The sequence below is a fragment of the Heptranchias perlo genome, chromosome 25 (assembly GCF_035084215.1).
Source record: "Heptranchias perlo isolate sHepPer1 chromosome 25, sHepPer1.hap1, whole genome shotgun sequence".
Lineage (NCBI taxonomy): Eukaryota > Metazoa > Chordata > Chondrichthyes > Hexanchiformes > Hexanchidae > Heptranchias > Heptranchias perlo.
The window spans coordinates 46956107-46982412 of record NC_090349.1 but is presented as its reverse complement, the minus strand read 5'-3'; the positions used below and the strand labels follow the sequence as shown (position 1 = coordinate 46982412).

The following is a 26306-nucleotide window of genomic DNA, read 5'->3' as shown; positions in this document are numbered from 1 at the left end:
ACCAATCCCACAGCCTTAGTCGAGAGCCGCACTCAAAGGGAGACTTGGACATATATCGCTGTTCCTTCATTGTCACTGGGTCGATATCCTGGAATTCCCTACCTAACACCATTGCAGGAGCCCATCAGCACATGGACTACAACAGTTTAAGAAGGCCCACTACCTTCTCAGGGCAACTAGAGGTTGGAAATCAATGCAGCCTTTCCAGCATCACCCACAGCCTGAGAACTAATTTTTAAAAAGCGTGGAATCGGTGAATTTACCCATAGGGGAGAAGATAACTGTTTACTGGCAGTTACGGTGAATGCTCTACTAGATTCTCCGTTCCAATCGTTACCTTGTTCTCTGTCCTTTTTTTCCCAACACAGACCCTGTTGGATCATTGCCTTGTAGCCTTATTAGTGTGCTGGTGAGTCTAACAGTAAATACACTCGCTCACCTGACGAAGGAGAAAGCCTCCGAAAGCTTGTGATTTTCAAATAAAACAGTTGGACTATAACCTGGTGTTGTAAGATTCCTTACATCAGTAAATACATTGTCACTTCTGCAGCAAAATACTCAAAGCACACCCTACCCATCTATTTCCTGTAACTGTATTTTGCTGCGGTTTTGGAGACATCTTACCTCCTCTCCTTCTTGTCGGTTGGTTTATTGATATCTCTAAAGATGTTTGACAAAATTCCATCGGTCCAGTCGCGAGTCACAGGATCCAAGATTCCATAAAGCTCAATAACACTGACAGCCTTAGAGTTCAGTGTGTACAGTTTAGTCACCAATCCAAGTCTATAAGGCAAAGGGAAAATTAAGACTATAATAATTTTCAAACCATGTAAAGGAATATTTTCAGCATTAAAAACTCATAACCTGTCGTTCTGTATTATATGCGGGTAAGTTGAAGATCTGCAAAGTTGTGGTTTCAGCACTCAGGATTCTGTGCTGCTGGATCTCCTCCTTTACATACAATATTATATGAAATATGTTAAGTATTGTGTTCACGGGTTCTCACCTAGTTTGGGCCTGGCAAAGTGTGTTAATGACCACCGTCTTTCCACCTCCAGTGGGTCCAACCACCATAGTTGTGTGTCGAGTCATCATCGTCTCGTACATTTGCACCACTTTGTCTACCTGCACAAAGTAGATTTTCACCCATTTTTACTTTCCGGTATTATGAGATACAATTGAATTTTAAGTAATTAATTATTAATGACATGGGAAACATTGTGGCTGTTTGTAATCCCATCAGAAGTACAGGAACCCAGGAGGTGAACGTATGCAGTTTTTAGAACTCACACCAACAGCTGGAGGGCTCTAGTCACTCTAAACAAAATCAAATTAAACACCTAAAATGTCCCATTCGGGGTCACAGATAGGTGCATGGTAAAGCTCAGATGGCAGTTCAGTTGATGAATCATCTGTGCAGCATCACCTCATCTTAAAAGAAGGAAGGAAGAACTTGTATTTGTATAGCACCTTTCATGTTCTAGGACATCTCACAGTGCTTTACCGCCAATAAGTTATTTTTGAAGTGCAGTCACTGTTATGCAGCTAAACATGGCAACCAATTTGCACACAGCAAGGTCCTACAGCATTGAGATAAATGAACAGTCATTCTGTCTTGGAGAAGTTAGTTGAGGGATAAATGTTGGCCAGGATACCGGGAGAACTCCCTGGTCTTCTCTGAATAGTGACATAGGAGTTGAATTTCCGGGGAGGTCCTCCCGATTGTCCACTGAAGATATGTCGGATGATCGGATGAAACCTCACACAAATTCAATCCCATGGGATCTTTTACATGAGATGGGGCCTCGATGTAATGTCTCATCTAAAAGAATGGCACCTCTGACAATGCAGCACTCCTTCAGTACTGCACTAAAATGTTAGCCTAGATTATGTGCTCAGGTCCAGGAATGGCACTCGAACCCACAACCAAAAACAGATAAAGGGAGAGAAAAATGAGAAAATCACAGGTGGGGGTTAAAGCCAGTAGCAAGTCAATTAGCAGCTTATACAGTAGAAATTCTTAAGGCCAAAAGATTATAAAAAGGCTAGGATTTGCCACAATCCTGGAAAAAACATTAAAAACCATGTCACCTGACTCATTTAATGAATTCACGTTAGTTTAGAAATGCATCCAATCCAATCTGTTTTTGTTGCTTCCCTTGTGTAGGAAATCTTCCAATGTGATGTTTATATGATGAAACGGAGAAGAGAAAACAGACATTGGATTGAAAGCAAAGGCAAAATACTGCAGATGCTGGAAATCTGAAATAAAAACAGAAAATGCTGGGGAAGCTCAGCAAGTCAGGCAGCGTCTGTGGAGAAAGAAACAGAGTTAACGTTTCAGGTCGAAGAACTTTCATCAGAACTGGAAGATATGAAAAGAGCAACATTATTGGATTGAAAGCATTCACCGTGATAAAGATCAAAGCTTAGAAATTACTATTAATGATAATAGTGGACAAACCTAAATGTTTTCATAAGGCATTCCTTTTTCCACTATTTTAAAGCGAGTGTTAACCAATTTATTTTACTGCATTTGTTTTAAATGGGTCAACATCTCCACCAAACCGATTAACAGAGGAATGCACACATTCATTCGTCCTTTAAAATCACCAACTGTCATTTGTAATAGAATCAAGAGTTTTACAGTCAGTTTTTCACAGGTGTTTCCAGCCTATTCTCCATTTCACATGTATATTATGGAGCATTTATTCCCACACGTTAAGGAACATTTTTCTTTCCCATTGCAAACTATATTTGTGCTTGAAATCTCTAACAACATTTAATAGAGTAGAAATTAATATCAACACCTTTCTTCTAAGAATACTTAACACACTTATACCAAGCTTGTTCTACGCAATCTTAACGCAGGTTCGTTATGCGACCATAAGAGAACAGTGCTGATCACAATGTCTTCTCTAATATGAGATATTTAATGAACATGGTTTAACTTTTTTAACTGCCAACACAGCTTAAAAAAGACAAAAATCTAAAGGGAAAATATACCAGAAAAAGCCTTTACCTGCACTGGCAATAAAATATAATGGTTGTCCTCAAGTGTCTGTTCCACTGCATCATTGAAGTCTGGGTAGCGGACACGAGGACAGTCCAGGCCAGGAAATAAGTCAGAGATGAGACCCAGGAAGAGGGGAACATCCTCGTAGACGAACTTTGGAAGATTCATGTCTCTTAACGCCCTCATCAATACCACATCCTAGCAAACCAAATTAAGTGAAATATTTATATTTCTTTCTGATATAATTTCAGGCATGCTTGATGCAAATTGTGCAACTGTATGTTGTGTCACTGAAAAAATCTGCCAAAAAATTAAATGCTGACAAAATTTACTTTACATCAACTGCAGCTCCAAATTACAAACACATTGAGATGGGAATTGATTAATGGCTTCTCCTCCTTTTTATGTAAGGGCCAGTCAGCTCTCACATTCCCTTCATTCACAAGACTACAGCTGTAATCTCTAAAATGGTGGCCATGGGAGGATTTGCAGCAGCCCCGGCTGCAGACGTTGAAGCAGAGACAGGAAATGGTGCCCAGCCCCTAATTCAAGTGTGGGAGGAATCGCATAGTCAGTAACATGGAGTGAAGGCACAGTGACTACCCTCTGAATCCTTCTTTAGGTCTAAATATTATCAATCCCTACACCATCAGTGAATAAAGATTATCAGTCACTGTCTAGAAGGCTGGCATGAAACAAAGGAGCTCTATCAATGATCTATGGAGAAGACTGGCAAGTGACAAGCAGACCAGGGACAAGAATACCCATAGATGGTATCAAGGGTTATGCCCTTACTTTCATGGAGCTTACACACAAGAGAGGCCATGACATAGGAACATAGAAACAGGATTAGGCCATTTAGCCCCTTGTGCCTGCTCCGCCATTTGATAAGATCATGGCTGATCTGTGATCTAACTCCATATACCTGCCTTTGGCCCATATCCCTTAATACCTTTGGTTGCCAAAAAGCTATCTATCTCAGATTTAAATTTAGCAATCGAGCTAGTATCAATTGTCGTTTGCGGAAGAGAGTTCCAAACTTCTACCACCCTTTGTGTGTAAAAATGTTTTCTAATCTCACTCCTGAAAGGTCTGGCTCTAATTTTTAGACTGTGCCCCCTACTCCTAAAATCCCCAACCAGCGGAAATAGTTTCTCTCTATCCACCCTATCTGTTCCCCTTAATATCTTATAAACTTCGATCAGATCATCCCATAACCTTCGAAACTCTACAGAATACAACCCCAATTTGTGTAATCTCTCCTCGTAACTTAACCCTTGAAGTCCGGGTATCATTCTAGTAAACCTACGCTGCACTCCCTCCAAGGCCAATATGTCCTTCCGAAGGTGCGGTGCCCAGAACTGCTCACAGTACTCCAGGTGCGGTCTAACCAGGGTTTTGTATAGCTGCAGCATAACTTCTGCCCCCTTGTACTCTAGTCCTCTAGATATAAAGGCTAACATTCCATTTGCCTTATTGATTATTTTCTGCACCTGTTCATGACACTTCAATGATCTATGTACCTGAACCCCTAAGTCCCTTTGGACATCCACTGTTTTTAACTTTTTACCATTTAGAAAGTACCCTGTTCTATCCTTTTTTGATCCAAAGTGGATGACCTCACATTTGTCTACATTGAATTCCATTTGCCACAGTTTTGCCCATTCACCTAATCTATCAATATCGCTTTGTAATTTTATGTTTTCATCTACACTGCTTACAATGCCACCAATCTTTGTGTCATCGGCAAACTTAGACAGATGGAGAAGGGTCGATACCTATTCCTAAAACCTCCAATCATGTTCCCAAGCAGATATATACCCAATTTCTTTTTGAAGGGGTTATTGACTCAGAATCAACAACTTTTGTTGGGAGTCTCTTGTACACACTCACTTTTCTGAGGAAGAAGGTGCGCCATCTAACAGGGCTTGTGGATTTTAAACTGTCTTTTGCATAATACTCACAATCTATGCCAATATGTCTGCTTACATTAATATTATCTCTGCTTCTCACCATTTTGAATAACTGGACTGCACTCTGTTAATCGGTTCTTCAATAGAAACAGATTGAGCTTTATGAGTTTCTATATATAACACAGACCCTAAAGGATAGTTACGTGGTCCTGGTGGTGAACTAGCAATCCAGAGTCTGAGCTGGTCCTTCCATACACACTTTGAAACTAAATTCAATTCAATCTGCTGCATGGGCATCAAAGTCATAAAAGCCCAACTGGCTCACTAATTAAATGATAAGGACAGGTGGCATAGACTAGGCTTGTATTCCCCTGAAAATAGAAGATTAAGGGGTGATCTAAATGAGGTGTTTAAGATGGTTAAAAGATTTGATAGGGTAGATAGGGAGAAACTATTTTCTCTGGTGGGGGAAACCAGAACAAGGGGGCGTAAACTTAAAATTAGAGCTAGGCCTTTCAGGGGTGATGTCAGGAAGCACTTCTTCACACAAAGGGGAGTGGAAATTGAACTCTTTCCCCTGAGAAACTGTTGAGGCTGGGGGTCAATTGAAAATTTCAAAAATGAGATTGATAGATTTTTGTTAGGCAAGAGTATTAAGGGTTACCGACCCAAGGCGGGTAGATGGAGTTAAGATACAGGTCAGCCATGATCTAAATGAATGGCGGAACAGGCTCGAGGGGCTGAATGGCCTCCTCCTGTTCCTCTGTTCCTAATGTCCATCAGGAAAGGGAACCGGTCACTCCTACTTGGTCTGGCCTACAAGTGACTCCAGTCCCTCACAATGTGGTTGGCTCTTAATGCCTTCTGAAGTCACTTAGCAAGCCACTGAGTAGTAAAAACAATCACTAGAAGGTGGCGCACCTTCTCAGGGGAAATGAGCTCGTGTTTGGCAAATGATGTTTAACTTAGAAAAGTGTAATGTCTTCATGTGGGCAGGTCAAATGCTAAACATACATACACCCTATAGGGAAAAGAATTAAAACCAGTGCTGAAAGGAAGGGACCTGGGTGTTTTAGTCTAAAGGTCCATGACCAATGCCGTGAAGCAATAGCCAAAGCAAACAGGGCTCTAGGGTGTATTCACAGGACAATTCACTGTAAAACAAAACATACCGTTTTGTCCTTGTACAAGACCTTGGTTAGGCCTCTTAGAATAGTGTGTCCAGTTTTGATCTCCTCATATAGTGGGGGATATTGAGGCTTTGAAAAGGGCCGCAAGTATAATTGTTCAGGTGAAAGGTCATCGACTTCAAACATCAACTCTGTCTCTCTCTCTCTCTCCACAGATGCTGCCTGACTTGCTGAGTGTTTCCAGCATTTTCTGCTTTTATTTCACAAGATTAATTCCCAGTTTAAAACACCTTAGTTGCCCAGATAGGCTCAACTAATGTGACAAAATACAAGACTTTAATAAACTTGCAGAATGGGCGTGTAACTGTCAAACGAATTTCAATATAGATAAGTGTGAGGTGGTGCATTTTGGTAGGAAGAATAAGGAGGCAACATACTACTTGGATAATAAGAGTCTAAATGGGGTAGAGGAGCAGAGGGATCTGGGGGAACAGATACACAAATCACTAAAAGTAGTGACGCAGGTTAATAAGGCCATGAAAAAGGCAAACCAAGCACTAGGGTTCATTTCTAGCAGAATAAAATTGAAAAGCAGAGAAGTTATGTTAACCTTGGTTAGACCACACTTGGAGTATTGTGCACAGTTCTGGTCTCCATATTAGAAAAATGATATAGAGGCATTGGAGAAGGTGTAAAAAAGATTCACAAGGATGCTACCAGAACTGTGATAAGCTAGGGAGGACCAGGAGTCACACTTACAAGATATGTAACGGTTGAACCAGGTTGGATGTTAGGCGATTTTAGAGAATAGTGGACCTGTGGAACAGGTTGCCGGCTCGTGCAGTGAACACTGATTCACTGAATTCCTTTAAGTGAGAACTGGATCTATTTCTGACGGGGGCAGAGATCACCTCCTATAACATAAAGCAGGGCTAATGTGATCACTTGGACGAGTTTCAGTTGCCTAAGATGGTCGGGAAGGAATTTTTCACGTTTTCCTCCCAAATTGGTCTTGGATTTAATTAGTTTTTTTGTCTCTCCCAGGAGATTACATGGCTCTGCGTGGGGAGGAGAATGTCTGTATTATAATGCACAGGGCATCACAACGGTGTGGGACAGGCTGGATGGACCAGTAGGTCTTTCCCTGTTAGTCATTGTTTGTATGTTCGTATGTATCCAAAAGATATGGCCTCACCAGTGATGTATACCAGGCCAGAATAATATATTTCAATTTATAGTCAAATTTCTTCAAGATATACCTTATAGTAGATTGGCTTTGTTGTTAGCAACTTTACGTTGACTGGAATCTTTCAATCAATGATCAGTGCTAACAGCCAGATTCTTTTCCTTCTCCACCATTGTTATTGGATGCTCCATCATCTATAGATCTCTACAATAAAAGCCATTTACCACCCCTTAGCCCACCTGCTTAATTAATTAATTCAGATGTGCTTCAATTTTATTTCTCTGCCTTACACTTGTCATCAGCAAATTTTATATATTATAAGAAGTAATCTCCTGCAAGCCAAGTGTTCAAAACCATAACAGGTTTGGATAAAATAAATAAAGAGAAATTGTTCCCGTTGGCAGAAGGGTCGAAAACCAGAGGAAACAGGTTTAGGTGATTGGCAAAAGAACCAAAGGCAACATGAGGAAAAACGTTTTATGCAGCGAGTGGTTATGGTCTGGAATGCGCTGCCTGAAAAGGGGGTGAAGCAGATTCAATCGTGGCTTTCAAAAAGGAATTGGATAAATACTTGAAGGGAAAAAATCTGCAGGGCTACAGGGAAAGAGCGGGGAATGGAGCTAACTGGATTGCTTTTACAAAGAGCCAGCTGGGCTCGATGGGCCGAATGGCCTCCTTCTGTGCTGTAGCCATTCTATGATTTATTGAGACTCAGAACAAACCCTGATGGAATTCTACTCGTCACTTTCCCCCAGATGGAGCTATTTTCATTGATCATCACCTGCTTTCTGTTGCAAAGCTAGTTTCCAATCCAACTAACCAATTTGCCATCGATGCCATACGCCTTAACCTTCTTTACCTCACTGATAGCAGAAGACCCTCTCTTCAATTCACCAGCCATGACAAGTACAGACTTGAGAGCTCGAAGCCCAAAGTCGTAGTGATGTTGTTTAGAAAGCTGCTCCTTTGCCAATTTGTAAAGCACTGTCATCTTCTTTGCAAGGATCTATATTTCAAGGGAAAAAATTTGAATTATTTAAAATAAAAGAATTAAAGAAAATTATTCCCAGTTAAAACTAATAATGTATGAAGTTAAATGCTTTCCTTTCAGCAATTGTTTTTAAAAAAGCAGCAGGTCATTTATACAAAATGTCAAAATTTAATCAAGCATTCTATTTATACAGCCAGACTTCTGATAAATAACAGCGATTAAAATGTAGTCAACCAATAAATAAAGTTGTTTCTAATCAACTTGCAGACAACCCATGACCTTGCTTGCGATGAGTCAGAGAACAGTCACACTGATCTAAGAACATAAGGAATAGGAGCAGGAGTGGGCTGTATGACCCCTCGAGCCTGCTCCGCCATTCAATCAGATCATGGCTGATCTTCAACCTCAACTCCATTTCCTGCCCGATCCCCGTATCCCTTGATTCCTCACCAGTCCAAAAATCTATCGATCTCAGCCCTGAATATACTCAACGACTCAGCATCCACAGCCCTCTGGGGTAGAGAATTCCAAAGATTCACAACCCTCTGAGTGAAGAAATTCCTCCTCATCTCAGTCTTAAATGGCCGACCCCTTATCCTGTGACTATGACCTCTAGTTCTAGACTCTCCAGCCAGGGGAAAAAACCTCTCAGCGTCTACCCTGTCCAGCCCCCTCAGAATCTTATATGTTTCAATGAGATCACCTCTCATTCTTCGAAACTCCAGACAGTATAGGCCCATTCAACTCAATCTCTCCTCATTGGACAACCCTCTCATCCAGGAATTAATCTAGTGAACCTTCATAAAACAAGAGGAGTGTTATAGTATGTAATGCATTCTCTATTGTGTAATACTAACAGGTCAGTGCTGACTAACTATGATTAATGCATTTCTAAATAACTAATTTTATCTTGAATTATGGATTCTCAGACTTTGCCTGCAACTAACATGAGACTGGTCTCTAGTTACCTGGTTTATTCTTTTCTCCCTTCTTGAACAGACGTGTTACATCGGCTACTCTCCAGCCCCGCGACCCAATTTGCATATTTGAGGATTGATAAACTGTGGCCAGTACCACTGACTCGGTTTCAGCCATCAGGGCCCGATAACCTATTCAGTGGAGCTCTGCTAAGTTTTTATGAACAATTCTTTTTCTAGTTTTCTCTAACAATGTCCCACAACCTCCTCTAGTAAAAGAAAAAGAAAGAACTTGCATTTATATAGCATTTTTCACCACCTCAGGACTCCCAAAGCGCTTTACAGCCAATTAAGTACTTTTGAAGTGTAGTCACTGTTGTAATGTAGGAAACGCAGCAACCAATTTGTGCACAGCAAGATCCCACAAACAGCAATGTGATAATGACCAGATAATCTGTTTTAATGATGTTGGTTGAGGGCTAAATATTGGCCCAGGACACCTGGGAGACCTCCCCTGCTCTTCTTCGAAATAGTGCCATGGGATTTTTTACGTCCACCTGAGAGGGCAGATGGGTTAACGGCTCATCTGAAAGATGACAACTCCGACAGTGCCACACTCCCTCAGTACTGCACCTCCGACAGTGCAGAGCTCCCTCAGTACAGCCCCTCCGACAGTGCAGCGTTACCTCAGTACAGCCCCTCCGACAGTGCCGCGTTACCTCAGTACAGCCCCTCCGACAGTGCCGCACTCCCTCAGTACTGCGTCTCAGACAGTGCCGCACTCCCTCAGTACTGCGTCTCAGACAGTGCCGCACTCCCTCAGTACTGCGTCTCAGACAGTGCCGCACTCCCTCAGTACTGCGCCTCCGACAGTGCAGAGTTCCCTCAGGACAGCCCCTTTAACAGTGCAGTGTTACCTCAGTACTTCGCCTCCGACAATGCAGCACTCCCTCAGTGGGGCTTCAACCTACAACCTTCTGACTCAGGGGCGAGAGTGCTAAAACTGGGACACGGCTGACACATTCCAACATTCCCAATTCCACCATCACTTGTAAAAAAACTGATGCAAAATATTCATGTGTTATCTTCTCCATACTTTTGTCTTCCACAATTAGACTCCCTCCATCTCTCAGCAGAAATTTAAATACTATGGACTCGATTTTCCTCAGTGTAACAGTGCTGAGCATCAGCCCAGTGTTTCCCAGTGCACCCTCATTACATGTTGACCTGTGGACTCCGGGTGCAGTTAGCACCCACTGTAGGCTGAATGCCCCACGGGAAAGGAAATTCCAATGCTACAGCAGCAGCTTAAAGGCCAGGGCAGCCATTTTGTGTCTGTAACAATGTGACTCGCTGAAATGTCTGAGACTGCTGCTTCTTCAGGGTAGTGAGTCCCCACATTTCAAAATTCTTCAATCGAGGTGTTACTGTCTATAATCCGGCAAAGGGGGAGCCAATTCTTTGGCCCTGAGGGAAGGAGGCCCACGAAGGGAATGATCCAGGCCTATGGAAGGAGGCCCGCGAAGGGCACGATCCAGGCCTATGGAAGGAGGCCCACGATGGGAATGATCCAGGCCTATGGAAGGAGGCCCGCGAAGGGCACGATCCAGGCCTATGGAAGGAGGCCCACGAAGGGAATGATCCAGGCCTATGGAAGGAGGCCCACGAAGGGAATGATCCAGGCCTATGGAAGGAGGCCCACGAAGGGAATGATCCAGGCCTATGGAAGGAGGCCTGTGAAGGGCACGATCCGGGCCTGTGGAAGGAGTAGCTTTGGCAGGGGTGCCAATTCAGCCCAGTGAGGAATGTCTTCTAAAACCTGGTTTGAGTTCAATATGATGGCACTCAGAGTGCTTTTACTCTCTAGTTTCCTCTTAAAGGGGAAATGATCCATAACCAAAGACAAGAAGGTACCACCTCACTCCTCCAAGGCTCCTGCTAAGACATCTCAGAACCCCCTGGAACTGTAGGAGAAGTAGGAAGCTAAGATTGAAAGAGCACACATGAGTAGGCACTAAGAGGAGACACAGGTGGTCTTAACCAATAGCACAGTTGTCAGATTTGTTGTCAGTGAGGTGTTTTTGACATTGTCAGAGAATATGCAGAAAGATTTGGGGCATTGTAGGTGGGTGCCAGCACAAAGGTGTTGCAGAATGATCTCTAGATGCAAGCCTTGGGAGTAGCCAAAAAAATCATACAAGGTGTGTTACACAGTGTAATGTTCCTGTCGTTATAAAACAATATATCCTCCGATTTGATGCGAGCAATGCCACAGGAGATCAGCTAGGAAAAATAAATATGATAAATTCAAATTCCAGAATATCAGGAATGGTTTAAATGTAATTTTTACCTAGGTTTTTTTTTTCACAAAGTAACTTTCCTCCACACAATCTTTTAAAAAAAAAGTCATTAAGCAACGTATTTCTGGACAAAATTAACTTCCATTTAACATTCAGTGGCGTGTTTTTGAAGTCTGCGGTCCTCCTACCTTTGCCAATAGAAATCCCTCTGAGAAAAGCATAATTTCGCAGATTTGCTGAAGGTCAGGGACAATCACGACCACAGGCCTGAAGAGAGCTTTCACTGATTCCGGCAACTCCGTGCGCCCAGCGTAACCAGGATTCATGGTGATAAAAATACCAATTCGACTATCCAAAGTAATTTCCTGCCCTTCAAACTACATGAACAACACCATAGTGATACAAGAAAAATGGACAAGATGTCAGCACCATAATAAGAAGTGCGAGTGCCTACATTACATAGAATTATATACAATGGACAGCACAGACAAAGGCCGTTCGGCCCAACTGGTCTATGCCGGTGTTTTTGCTCCCCACGAGCCTCCTCCCTCCCTAATTCATCTCACCCTATCAACATATCCTTCTATTCCTTTTTCTCTCGTGTACTTATCTAGCTTCCCCTTAAATGCATCTATGCTATTCACCTCAACCACTCCATGTGGTAGCAGTGGGATAGATTGCTGTACAGTGGGGTAGTTTGTCGTACAATGGGGTAGTTTGTCGTACAGTAGGGTAGTTTGTCGTACAGTGGGGTAGTTTGTCGTACAGTGGGGTAGTTTGTCGTACGGTGGGGTAGTTTGTCGTACGGTGGGGTAGTTTGTCGTACGGTGGGGTAGTTTGTCGTACGGTGGGGTAGACTGTAGTACGGTGGGGTAGACTGTAGTACGGTGGGGTAGACGGTCGAACGGTGGGGTAGACGGTCGAACGGTGGGGTAGACGGTCGAACGGTGGGGTAGACGGTCGAACGGTGGGGTAGACGGTCGAACGGTGGGGTAGACGGTCGAACGGAGGGGTAGATTGTTGTGGGGTAGATTGTCGTACAATGGGGTAGACTGTCGAACAGAGGGGTAGACTGTCGAACAATGGGGTAGATTATCGTACAGAGGGGTAGATTGTCGAACAGAGGGGTAGATTGTCGTACAGTGGGGGAGATTGTCGTACAGTGGGGGAGATTGTCATACAGTGGGGGAGATTGTTGAGGGGTAGATTGTCGTACAGTGGGGGAGATTGTCGTACAGTGGGGGAGATTGTCGTACAGTGGGGGAGATTGTCGTACAGTGGGGGAGATTGTCGTACAGTGGGGGAGATTGTCGTACAGTGGGGGAGATTGTCGTACAGTGGGGGAGATTGTCGTACAGTGGGGGAGATTGTCGTACAGTGGGGGAGATTGTCGTACAGTGCGGGAGATTGTCGTACAGTGGGGGAGATTGTCGTACAGTGGGGGAGATTGTCGTACAGTGGGGGAGATTGTGGTACGAGAATTGCTTTATTTGGGTGGGATGTTGCACAGCACTGTGGGACAACTCCAGAACAAGACAAAAAAATAAACTTTTGCAAAAAGAATAGTTACTACCTGGAATTTTGTCAGGTGATACATGAGTGCATTACGGATAGTCTGGATTTGAGAAGACACAACTGAAAGGACTGCAGCATCAATACGGTTAAACTCGTCAAAGCAGCCCCAGGCACCACACTGAGCCAATCCTGAGAGGATTTTCCCCATTGCCTACAAGAAAAGATACATTTACAAAAATTAGAATCGCAGAATTGTAGAAAATTTATGGCACAGAAGGAGGCCATTCTGCCCATCGTGTCCACGCCGGCTGAAAATGAGCCACTCAGCCTAATCCCACTTTCCAGCACTTGGTCCGTAGCCCTGTAGGTTTCGGCACTCCAGGTGCACATCCAGGTACTTTTTAAATGTGATGAGGGTTTCTGCCTCTACCACCCTCTCAGGCAGTGAATTCCAGACCCCCACCACCCTCTGGATGAGAAACATTTTCCTCAGCTCCCCTCTAATCCTTCTACCAATCACTTTAAATCTATGCCCCCTGGTTATTGATCCCTTGTGGTCCTTCCTGTCCACCCCCATAATTTTGTACACCTCAATTAAATCACCCCTCAGGCTCCTCTGTTCCAAAGAAAACAACCCCAGCCTATCCAATCTTTCCTCGTAGCTAAAACTCTCCAGTCCTGGCAACATCCTCGTAAATCTCCTCTGCACCCTCTCTAGTGCAATCACATCCTTCCTGTAATGTGGTGACCAGAACTGTATGCAGTACTCAAGCTGTGGCCTAACCAATGTTTTATACAGTTCCAGCATAACCTCCCTGCTCTTATTTCTATGCCTTGGCTAATAAAGGAAAGTATCCCTTTTGCCTTCTTAACCACCTTATCTACACGTCCTGCTACCTTCAGGGATCTGTGGACATGCACTCCAAGGTCCCTCATTTCATCTACCCCTCTCAGTATCCTCCCATTTATTGTGTATTCCCTTCCCTTGTTTGACCTCCCCAAATGCATTATCTCACACTTCTCTGGATTGAATTCCATTTGACACTTTGCTGCCCACCTGACCAGTCCACTGATATCTTCCTGCAGGCTACAGCTTTCCTCCTCACTATCAACCACAGGGCCAATTTTTGTATCACTGGAAACTTCTTAATCATGCCTCCTACATTTAAGGCCAAATCATTAACATATACCACAAAAAGCAAGAGGCCTAGTACTGAGCCCTGCGGAACCCCACTGGAAACAGCCTTCCAGTCACAAAAACACCCATCGGCCACTACCCTTTGCTTCTTGCCACTGAGCCAATTTTGGATCCAATTTGCCACTTTCCCTTGGATCCCATGGGCTTGTACTTTTTTGACCAGTCTGTCATGTGGGACCTTGTTAAACCCTTGCTAAAATCCACATGGACTACATCAAATGCACTACCCTCATCGGGCCTTCTTGTTACCTCCTCAAAAAATTCAATCAAGTTAGTCAGACACGACCTTCCCTTAACAAATCCATGCTCACTGTCCTTGATTAATCCATGCCTTTCTAAGTGACGGTTTATCCTGTCCCTCAGAATTGATTCCAATAATTTGCCCATTATTCATTCTCAGATTGGGCGTCGCTGGCAAGGCTGGCATTTATTGCCTATGCCTCGTGGCCCTGAGAAGGTGGTGTGGGCCTTCTTTTGATACAACTAAGTGCTTTGCTAGGTCACTTCAGAGAGCAGTTGGTGTGGGACTGGAGTCACAGATAGAACAGACGAGGTAAGGACCGAAGGTTTCCTTCCTTGATATTGCCCATTTATACTTGTTGGAACAAGGTATAGCAATAGTACAGGCATTAGTTTAGTTAGATATCTATTTATTAATACAAATACACAGAGTAGAACACAGGCACAAGCCTGCAATTCCAAATAGAGAGATTTTCTCTGAGTACCAAGTGCAACAAAATGATAAACAGGTTTATGATTTATTTACATATCACATAAAATCTTCCTCAATGGTGAGTTTCAGATATTAGATGACAGTGTCAGTCCTAGATTTGTTATGTACCTCTCGTTTAATTTGAATTTCTCTACTCATCCAAGGAACTCCAGCTTTTGTTGCACCACTTTTATTTTTTGTGGGCTGTGTCCAGTTTGTATCCTAAGTTTCTCCTGTTTGAACGTTTCCCATTATTTGCCCAGTCTTCTTTGGCAATTCTCCTTTCCAATTTATCTGAACTAGTTCCCTTTTTATCTCAAAACTGACCTTTTTCCAGTGGAGTGCCCTTGCCTCTGACTGTTCCCTCGCCTCTTCAGTTACTATATTGGACCTAATCAATGGTGACACAACAGTGCACATGTTAGAGCTCCAACACAGAACATAAGATGTGAGCTCACTGCCATTATCACCCATAGGACAAGAGCTCCATTTCAACTGTGGCGTAAAGAAACGTTGAGCTATTTCCCCATAGGGAGGGAAAGTCAGAAGATTGGTCACCTTGGGTTGTACTGAGAACCTTGCAAGTAACAAGATGGCAGCAGGTTTCTAGCCTGCCGACTCAGCTAAGGGAGATTTTTTTTTTTTTATTCGTTCATGGGATGTGGGCATTGCTGGCAAGTCCAGCATTTATTGTCCATCCCTAATTGCCCTTGAGAAGATGGTGGTGAGCCGCCTTCTTGAACCGCTGCAGTTCGTGTGGTGAAGGTTCTCCCACAGTGCTGTTAGGAAGGGAGTTCCAGGATTTTGACCCAGCGACGATGAAGGAACGGCGATATATTTCCAAGTCAAGATGGTGTGTGACTTGGAGGGGAACGTGCAGGTGGTGTTGTTCCCATGTACCTGCTGCTGCCCTTGTCCTTCTAGGTGGTAGAGGTCATGGGTTTGGGAGGTGCTGTCGAAGAAGCCTTGGCAAGTTGCTGCAGTGCATCCTGTAGATGGTACACACTGCAGCCACAGTGCACCGGTGGTGTGGGGAGTGAATGATTAAGGTGGTGGATGGGGTGCCAATCAAGCGGGCTGCTTTATCCTGGATGGTGTCGACCTTCTTGAGTGTTGTTGGAGCTGCACTCATTCAGGCAAATGGAGAGTATTCCATCACACTCCTGACTTGTGCCTTGTAGATGATGCAAAGGCTTTGGGGAGTCAGGAGGTAAATCACTCGCCACAGAATACCCAGCCTCTGACCTGCTCTTGTAGCCACATTATTTATGTGGCTGGTCCAGTTAAGTTTCTGGTCAATGGTGACCCTCAGAATGTTGATGGTGGGGGATTCGGCGATGGTAATACCATTGAATGTCAAGGGGAGGTGATTAGGCTCTCTCTTGTTGGAGATGGTCATTGCCTGGCACTTGTCTGGCACGAATGTAACTTGCCACTTATCAGCCCAAGCCTGGATGTTGTCCAGGTCTTGCTGCATGTGGGCACGGACTGCTTCATTATCTGGGGGGGTTGCGAATGGAACTGAACACTGTGCAATCATCAGCGCACATCCCCTTTTCTGACCTAATGATGAAGGGAAGGTCATTGATGATGCAGCCGAAGATGATTGGGCCTAGGACAGTGCCATGAGGAACTCCTGCAGCGATGTCCTGGGGCTGAGATGATTGGCCTCCAACAACCACTACCATCTTCCTTTGTACAAGGAGCATGAAGACTCAACCATGGAAAAGGGGAGTAAATCAAATAAGTTACTGATAAGGAAAAATAAAATGACAGCAAAATTCTTGAGAGCAATTTGGTAAGATACAAAATGAACAATTACTTTGGAGTTCTTCCCAAGCTCCCAGTTAAAACCCATTAGGTACAGCAAATTAATCACTGTGGTTCTTTATCAGATTGGAATATGAAATACACTAAAGGATGATTATAAATCCTTACTTTGAAATCCATGCCTTCCCCACAATTTGTTACAACACAAAGCAATCCAAGGGCCTTGGCCAAGTCTTTAGTTGTCTCCGTTTTGCCAGTACCTGCTGGTCCTGCTGGTGCCCCACCTAGATACATTGACAACGCCTGGGTAAAAACAAGACAAATCGTGCTGTGGTCAACAATTGGTACTAAACAATATTTTGTCTTTGATATTTTTATGGCCAAAACATTGTTAGATTTGGTACCTGCGTCAGCGTCAAATATATACGATCTGTGAGAGGAGTGATCACCAGACGACCATTCAAGCCCATGTATTCATACCCGTAGTCAAAAGTGCCGGTACACTGATGCACTCTCAGTTCATCTGGCACCCGCTCCCAGTAGAAGCGAAGCTGGCTCTCCCACTCAAACTCTCGGGCATCCATTATACTAATTAATAGTAAAAGTGCACATAACTGTTAATGTAAAATTACCATAATCAGCAGTCAAGTGAAAAAAACAAAATCAACAACTTCATTCACAATTTTACTTTTTAAAAATGTTTCCAATTTCCTTCTCATCTCCTGAAGATGCTGACTCGTGTTGAGGTACAGTTCCATGGGCTGTCAAGTGGCCTTCATGTCTGAGTCTGTACAGTGAGCTATTGACTATGGGATGGCGGTGGGGGTGGGTGCTCCAGATCCTATCCCCCCTCAGTGTCTGTCTATATGCATTTGCCAGCAGTGGTCAGGAGCCGGAGCCCTGCCTGATTTCTTTCCGCCCCTAGCCCAGAAGCACTGAGGCCAATTGCAACCCACCACCATTGTGCAGCTAAGGCCAGCACCCTCAGCACCCGCCACAGCTTGCACATGCAATTTCTCGGTCCATACGGGTCAAGTTGGTGCATTTACCAACCTAACCAATGGAACAGCTCAATTTTGTTAAGTTTAAAAATAAACAAATGCAGTTATTCAAAAAAATGTCCTAATCCTGGAACAACTTCCAAAAGTTCATCAGCAAGTAAATTATAGGAGTAGTTAACATAAGAACATAAGAAATAGGAGCAGGAGTAGGCCAATCGGCCCCTCGAGCCTGCTCCGCCATTCAATAAGATCATGGCTGATCTGATCCTAACCTCAAATCTAAATTCATGTCCAATTTCCTGCCCGCTCCCCGTAACCCCTAATTCCCTTTACTTCTAGGAAACTGTCTATTTCTGTTTTAAATTTATTTAATGATGTAGCTTCCACAGCTTCCTGGGGCAGCAAATTCCACAGACCTACTACCCTCTGAGTGAAGAAGTTTCTCCTCATCTCAGTTTGGAAAGAGCAGCCCCTTATTCTAAGATTATGCCCCCTAGTTCTAGTTTCACCCATCCTTGGGAACATCCTTACCACATCCACCCGATCAAGCCCCTTCACAATCTTATATGTTTCAATAAGATCGCCTCTCATTCTTCTGAACTCCAATGAGTAGAGTCCCAATCTACTCAACCTCTCCTCATATGTCCGCCCCCTCATCCCCGGGATTAACCGAGTGAACCTTCTTTGTACTGCCTCGAGAGCAAATATGTCTTTTCTTAAGTATGGTTAAGTACAAAGCCTAGTAATATATGGGGGAGCCAAATTACCCATGAGGTTAGTGGGGACAGTAAATTAAACAACAAGCCGTTCCACAGGCTTACTGCCCCCAGAAATGTTGTTTCCACCTACCCAAATTTGGGCATGCTATACTCACAGTCAAAAGGGGCAACGGGAACTGCGATGATGAGAAACCAGCAACGTTAAACACTGCAGACACATTCACGGTTTCACAAGGAGCCACAGTGAATTCCCTCCCCCTCACCTGAAGAAGGCGTTCCATCGGTGCCATAACTGGCGCCAACGCCCATCTGAAACATTTAAATGCCCCTGGCTCCAAGAAGTGTTCAAGGATCAACTGTACAAAAAATGAATGGGAAGAATCTGCCCTGCCAGCAGAGTGGGAGCACAGGAAATTCAGCTCCGCAGCCTTCAGTTTCACCACAATAAATCACAAGTGTAAGTATCGGTATTTACACTAGGCTCAAACACCAGTGACTACCTCACCTGTCTCTGACAAATGTATCCACAATATCCCTGGCATGTACATCAATAATAAGCACCGTGTTATACTTTTTCCGATCATTTCTGCTCAGCGGTTTTGTGATGCGGGTAACTAGGTCATCAATCTGTTGGTGCATCTTCTTAGCATAATTCTTCATGGCTTGCTTATCTCCTTTTTTAACCCTTTGAAAAACATCTTCAACCTCCCATGTCCACCAGATCTGGGTAGCAGCAAGGACGACCATGCCCTCATAAATCAACATCCAGTCATTTCTAGAGGATCGAAGGGAAAGTATATCACTCACTGGAGGGATTGGTCAACCTCACTGCTTAGGCAGCAATAATTCACTCCGAAAATAATAAAATCAACATTCAATTGAAGTCTAAATGGGGAAATACTGGGGAAAGGGGGAATCAAGAGGTGGAAATAGAAAAAAAATCGGGCGGAGTATAAAGTTCACTGCCGATTTGCTATCATCCATTTTGCATTCCTTTCATCCCCACAGCCACAGGCAGTGGGTGGGTGGGGGGTTTAAACAGAACGCTGCGAGGTATTCAGGCAGCAAGGGCTTTGAGAAGGTTGGAATGCAGCAGACGATATTCAGAAATTATCTTAAGTCAAGAAAGGCAACACACCGATGTGGGAAAGCATGGCATGTTCGTTATTTTGTATTACTATGTGGAGATCATTTGTATTCTGAATAGGCTTTCTGATTTTTTGGATCAACCCAATGAAATCTGGTAATTACCTCAAAAAGATCTCTGGAGCGTGAGTTTGGTGCTTAGGAATATTGAACAGAATAGAGGGAGCTCTACTCTGCATTTGGCTTAAATTGTTCCTGGTACTGCTTGATGTAGACACTGGAAACAATAATTTAGAGGTGTTGTTTTGCCTAGCCTTAACATTGCTCACCTTGATGAGCAGAGGAAAACAAAATCTCAAACTATAAATTAAAAAAACAAAGTTAAACTGCATGTGTGGAATTCAAGATGCCACAACAATGAGGATTTAATTGACAAAGAATCTCCACTAAAAACACAGCTCAGAATTTCCACTCGTCCATTAATGACACTTCCAAACCAGAATTATTGTTACAGAGTGCAATTTAACCTAGAGTGTTGTGTTTGTATACAGCAAAACAGTTAAAATTAAATTAAAAAGCAGTTCTTGTGCTGTGCTCACCTGGTCATGCTCTCACAGTATCGAAAGATTGCCTCTTTTGTAATAAGCCGATTTGTTTTTCTCATTTCAACCAGAACTGCAGTCATCCAATCTTCAACTCGTCCCTCCGCAGGTATAGGCTGCCTGAATTCCATCACCTCTCCTTCAGCAGACACCATTGCTGCTGCCAAAGTTTCATTGTCATTACCCTCTTGGAACTTCAATGATGCAATGTTATCATACATCTGAAACATTAAATACCGAATCAGCTCACAGAACCGTATCATAATAAGTCATCACAATAATGATCAAAAAACTCTCGTTATTTTACAGGTGACAACTTTTTTCTTTTCCACCAATATACTTAAGAGGAGGCAGAGATTTAGAGCATAGCAATAAAGGGTATGAGCTTCCACCTGGCACCTCCTACCACCCTTAAGCATACCCCCAAAGACTAAGAGGAGCTAATTAAACAGGTGAACGCAATCAACATCAACCCAAGTACAAAGTTAAAGCCCCTGCTGGGCATCCCACCACTTCTTGCTGGCAAGCCAGCAGGTAGTATTTATAACAATCATGGGCAGGTCCCTGTTACAAGCTGTCCTGTCTCTGAGATAGATTCTGCTGGCAAGCAGCCTGCAGAGAGAAAAAGATAGCAGCAGGAATCACAAAACAAAATTACCTTTATCATGTGCTCCTGAACAGCATCAGGATCACTGCTCCCTAGAATACTCAGTAATTCATCGTCAGAAATGAAGAAAAACCTAGGGAAGGCATTTCGCTTGGAATCCAGATAGTCATTGAGGCTCTTCTGACATTTCTCTAGACCGTCGCTCAGGTTCTTGAGGTTTGTGAGGCGATTAGAAGCCTGGCAACATTTGTTTATCCCTGGCTCCTTCACAGTTTCAGACATTATCTAACAACGTGAAAAGCAAACATTTGGGGGGAAAAAAATCTAAATATCTTTCAGAGTAACAAATTAATAATTTGTATTAAAACAATTCTAAAAACATGCAAACAGAATTGTATTTTATTGCAACAATGATGTCATATGGCCTCAAAATTCCTGGGTCTCACAATACAACACCTCATATTGCAAATACAGATCTCGTTAAGGCCTTAGATGCAACGAACATACGGACATACAAATTAAGAGCAGGAGTAGGCCATTCGGCCCCTCGAGCCTGCTCTGCCATTTGATAAGATCATGGCTGATCTGATTGTGACCTCGACCATACTTTCCCGTCTACCTACTATGACCTTTGACTCCCTGTTAATCAGGAATCTATCGAACTCAGCCTTAAAAATATTCAGTGACCCTGCCTCCATCGCTCTCTGGGGAAGGGAGTTCCACAGACTCACGACCTTCTGAGAGAAAAAATTTCTCCTCATCTCCATCTTAAGTGGGAGACCCCTTATTTTTAAACTGTGTCCCCTAGTTCTAGTCTTAATTAATTATCTTAACTTTATTTTTAAATAGATTTGCCTAACAAAATAACATCTTTATTCGTGCAGTGATTTTTCTGAGCGGAGTTATTTTACCAGGTGGAAGGCTGGGCATTTGCTGGTGAGGATGCCTTTGTGGGTAAGTGCGTAGCCCTTTCCCTCCTGAGTTTGAATATGGCCTGGAATGATGGGATGAAAGTCTGGCTACAAGTATTTGATGTCCAATGAGTTTGAGCAGTCTCAACATAATTCTTTGTGGCCATGGACCCACAGCACGAAACTGCCTTTAATGCCACGATAGTGGATAATCCCACTCAAAGAAGTTACATGGTTGGCCACTGTGGGAAATGGAAAATTCCCACGGGTATAGCAGAGGGCACTGTACTGTGGTTGACATGAAGGTCACTTTGGGCCCCCATAAACAGGGTGATGCAAACTACAACTCTTCAGCCTCTGTGTCCTGGCAATCCAGCCCATGAAACCTGGACAATTCCTTTCAGCTTGCATTTATATTCCAGCGTTGCTGGTTTGAACTGTTTGAATGTTGTGGGTCTGGAGGTATGGGAAAGGGTGTTTTCAGGACTGTTGCATCATTGGTGGATAAATCCTAAATCAAAACACTAAAATCTGTTAACATCGGTAACATGAGATGTATGCACATTAATGGAAATGGGGATTTAATCTTTATATGCGGTCCCTGTATTACGCATCTAGATGATTCAAAAATAAAAAGAACTTAGCCATTCTGGCATAAACATAGTTTTTCTCTGCATTTAGCTTATATTATACCAGAGTTGGAAGAGCTTGCACAGACCCTGGGATCCTGGAATGGGAAACTATTCCTTTGTTCAGCACTAACATTCCAAACTTAGATTGGCCCCAAATAAAAAATCACCAAAAAGAACAAACTAAAAAGTCCCCTCTTGTGCATCTCCTAATGGCTATCTCAGGAGCAGCGTTGGCTGGGAGCTAGTCATTACCAACCAGCTTAGCTGCAGGCTCTTTGGGTGGACCAAAAGTAAATTAGGGAGCAAAATCACAATTTTTAAAAATACAAAATCATTTATTTAATTTCATCTTAGTATCCAATACGGTTTTAAGTAACTACCTTTTTGAATACTCTGTCAATGTTATCGAACTTCTTTGCTTCCTCTGGCAGTTGTGATCGGATATCACCACCAATAAAGATGCTCTCCAGGTACATCCATTTTCTTTGCACCACCAACCAAACCTACAGAAGACCAATCAGTCATTGCCTGCTAAAACATGCACACTAGTTACAGTCCCTGCAAAAACATCACTTCTTCACTCATCTTTTGTAGTGTTATATTTTCATTATTTAGTGATATACCATGACATAAGTCCACGAGTTTAGTCCATTCTGGTCTCCACTACTACAGGAGACCAGTGCCAGTGCTAGCTCAACTGCAGCCATCTATTCCAATCCCTTCTCCTTGATTTTTTTCTCTGTCCCCTTTAATATCCTTTTATTAATGTTCCATATGAAACAGACAGACATGAATTCCAGATCCTTAAACCTGTCTTTTAAGCAAACTTCACAAATCTTAAACTGATCTTTATCAATACCTGCCTTTTGCAACGTGCAACAAATGTTTCTTTAAAGGGGAACTTTAAACAGCAGTAAGTGCAATGTATCATCTGTAGTTGCTGTACACTGTGCAGTGTTATTTAGCGCAATCAGGCCTTGCTCTCTGGGATAGTCAGTAATGGGGATCCCTGGGCAGCACATTCCTCTATAATAGTGAAAAAGTGATGTTTGTTTTATTGTTGGTCTGTTGTACAGATCATCCTGTAACCTTCAATTTTCCATTAATTCTCAGCTGAAACGGGGTAAATTAACCCAAGATCAGTCTGTTTACAGACCAACAACAAAATAAAGACCTTTCAGTGTTGTGCAGCAGTGGTGGAACTACATGCAAATGCTGAACATTTGAAATAAAAACAGAAAATGCTGGCAATATACAGCAGGTCTGGCAGATTCTGTAAAGAGAAAAGGCAGATTACTGTTCCAGGTGTGGACATATATCAATGCTGGAAGAGCAGAGTTCTAAAATTAATCTTAACAATTAATAAAAACCATGAACAACCAATAAATGTAACTGAAGACAAATTGGTGTTTGCATGTTTTCAAAAGCCTGGTGCAATTCGTTGCATATATTCGCCAAATATTTCTGATTTTGGAGATAGTTGCATGATGTAAGATGGGAGCTAAAACATTGCACTTGTTTACACCCAAACTCATCTCTAGGTTCCTTACCGCAATCACTTCACCGATTAGGGAAAGGTTTCTCTCCCACTCCTGCACTGCACCCAGAAAAGGACCCACAAATCTGCTTCCAGCCATACTCTGCAGATTCATGGCATTGTCATCGAGTATCTGAAGTATTTCATCCACGGATCCCAGAATGTAACCTCGCTCCTGAGTTCCTTTGTAGTATTTTTGCACAGTGAATTTCATATTTTCCCAGGTATCCACAACATCCTTGACGCCCTGTGTACAGAAAGGACAGGTACACCTGGAAATTATAGAGTCTTGCTATTAACCATATTTTACCTTTCAAAATGGCTTTTTTTCCTGAATTAGCCAAACTCAAATTCTTCAATTGCATTCAAGAGAACTTTTTTAGCCAGTAAGTAGCAAGCCCAACAAGAGAGGGGCAGTTCTGGATTTAGTTTTAGGGAATGAAGCTGGGCAGGTGGAAGGAGTATCAGTGAGAGAGCATTTTGGTGGTAGTGATCATAATTCAGTTAGATTTAGCATAGTTATGGAAAAGGACAAAGAGAGAACAGGAATAAAAGTTCTAAATTGGCAAAAGGCCAATTTTACTAAGCTGAGAGGTGATTTAGCAAAAGTGGACTGGAAACAGCTACTTGAAGGTAAATCAGTGTCAGAGCAATGGGAGGCATTCAGGGAGGGACATAAGAACGTAAGAAATAGGAGCAGGAGTAGGCCACATGGCCCCTCGAGCCTGCTCCGCCATTCAATCAGATCATGGCTGATCTTCAACCTCAACTCCACTTTCCCGCCCGATCTCCATATCCCTTGATTCCCCTAGAATCTAAAATTCTATCGATCTCAGCCTTGAATATACTCAACGACTCAGCATCCACAGCCCTCTGGGGTAGAGAATTCCAAAGATTCACAACCCTCTGGGTGAAGAAATTCCTCCTCACCTCAGTCTTGGATGGCCGACCCCTTATCCTGAGACTATGCCCCCTAGTTCTAGAAGATTCAAGGGGTTCAGAGTAAACATGTTCCCACAAAAAAAAGGTGGGACTGCCAAATCTAGAGCCCCCTGGATGACAAAGAGCATACAGGGTAAGAAAAGGCAAAAAAAGGGAAGCTTATGTAGAAAGCCTAGAGGAGTATAGAAAGTGCAGGGGTGAAATTAAAAGGGAAATTAGGAAAGCAAAGAGAGGGTAAGAAAATAATACTGGCAAGTAAAATTAAGGAAAATCCAAAAATGTCTTATAAATACATAAAGAGCAAGAGGGTACTAAGAATAGGGCCTATTAGAGACCAAACAGGTAACCCATGAGTGAAGGCGGAAAATGTGGGTATGGTTCTTAATGAATACTTTGCGTCTGTCTTCACAAAAGAGATGTAAAGAATCTTACAACACCAGGTTATAGTCCAACAATTTTATTTGAAAATCACAAGCTTGTGATTTTCAAATAAAATTGTTGGACTATAACCTGGTGTTGTAAGATTCTTTACATTTGTCAACCCCAGTCCATCACCGGCATCTCCACAAAAGAGGGGGACAATGCAGAGATTTTAGTTAAGGAGGAGGAGTGTGAAATATTGGATGGGATAAACATAGTGATAGAGAAAGTATTAAGGGGTTTAGCATCTTTGAAAGTAGATATCGCCAGGCCTGGATGAAATGTATCCCTGGCTGTTAAAAGAAGCAAGGGAGGAAATAGCGAAGGCTCTGGCCATTATTTTCCAATCCACTCTGGCTACAGGCGTGGTGCCGGAGGGTTGGAGGACTGCGCAGGTTGTACCGTTATTTAAAAAGCAAGAAAAGGATAGACTGAGTAATTACAGGCCAGTCAGTCTAACCTTGGTGGTGGGCAAATTATTGGAATCAATTCTGAGGGACAGGATAAACCATCATTTAGAAAGGCACAGATTAATCAAGGACAGTCAACGTGGATTTGTTAAGGAAAGGTCATATCTGACTAACTTGATTTGAAATTTTGAGGAGGTAACAAGGAGGGTCGATAAGGGTAGTGCGTTTGATGTCATGGATTTTAGCAAGGGTTTTGACACGGTCCCACATGGCAGACTGGTCAAAAAAGCACAAGGGAAAAGGATTCAATGGAAAGTGGCAAATTGGGTCCAAAATTGGCTCAGTGGCAGGAAGCAAAGGGTAATGGTCGACGGGACTTTTCTGACTGGAAGGTTATTTCCAGTGGGGTTCCACAAGGCTCAGTTCTCGGTCCCTTGCTTTTTGTAGTATATATCAATGATTTAGACTTAAATGTAAGGGGCATGATTGAGAAGTTTGTAGATCATACAAAAATTGGCCGCGTGGTTGGTAGTGAGAAGGAAAGCTGTAGACTGCAGGAAGATATCAATGGACTGGTCAGGTGGGCAGAAAAATGTCAAATGGAATTCAATCCGGAGAAGTGTGAGGTAATGCATTTGAGGAGGTCAAACAAGGCAAGGGAATACACAATAAATGGGAGGATACTGAGAGGTGTAGAGGAACAGAGGGACCTTGGAGTGCATGTCCACAGATTCCTGAAGGTAGCAGGACAGGTAGATAAGGTGGTTAAGAAGGCATATGGAATACTTTCC

General features: G+C 43.0%; 1 protein-coding gene across 2 annotated transcripts in view; it reads right to left on the bottom strand.

The window, feature by feature from the left end:
* The window catches only part of dnah10 (dynein axonemal heavy chain 10), a 248394-nt gene that overhangs the window by 127095 nt on the left and 94993 nt on the right, over positions 1-26306 (bottom strand). For both annotated transcript variants that reach the window (XR_010967225.1, XM_068006240.1), the window contains exons 27-39: positions 23757-23990; positions 22587-22709; positions 20715-20948; positions 20054-20277; positions 18874-19143; positions 17053-17236; positions 16817-16951; positions 13027-13179; positions 11642-11830; positions 8105-8251; positions 3023-3214; positions 1007-1125; positions 625-783 (exon numbers count right to left, since the gene is read on the bottom strand). Coding sequence is in view for 1 of the 2 variants with exons in the window: in XM_068006240.1 (XP_067862341.1) it covers positions 625-783; positions 1007-1125; positions 3023-3214; positions 8105-8251; positions 11642-11830; positions 13027-13179; positions 16817-16951; positions 17053-17236; positions 18874-19143; positions 20054-20277; positions 20715-20948; positions 22587-22709; positions 23757-23990 (2363 nt within the window). In the remaining variant the exon portion in view is untranslated. The remainder of the gene's footprint in view (positions 1-624; positions 784-1006; positions 1126-3022; positions 3215-8104; positions 8252-11641; positions 11831-13026; positions 13180-16816; positions 16952-17052; positions 17237-18873; positions 19144-20053; positions 20278-20714; positions 20949-22586; positions 22710-23756; positions 23991-26306) is intronic.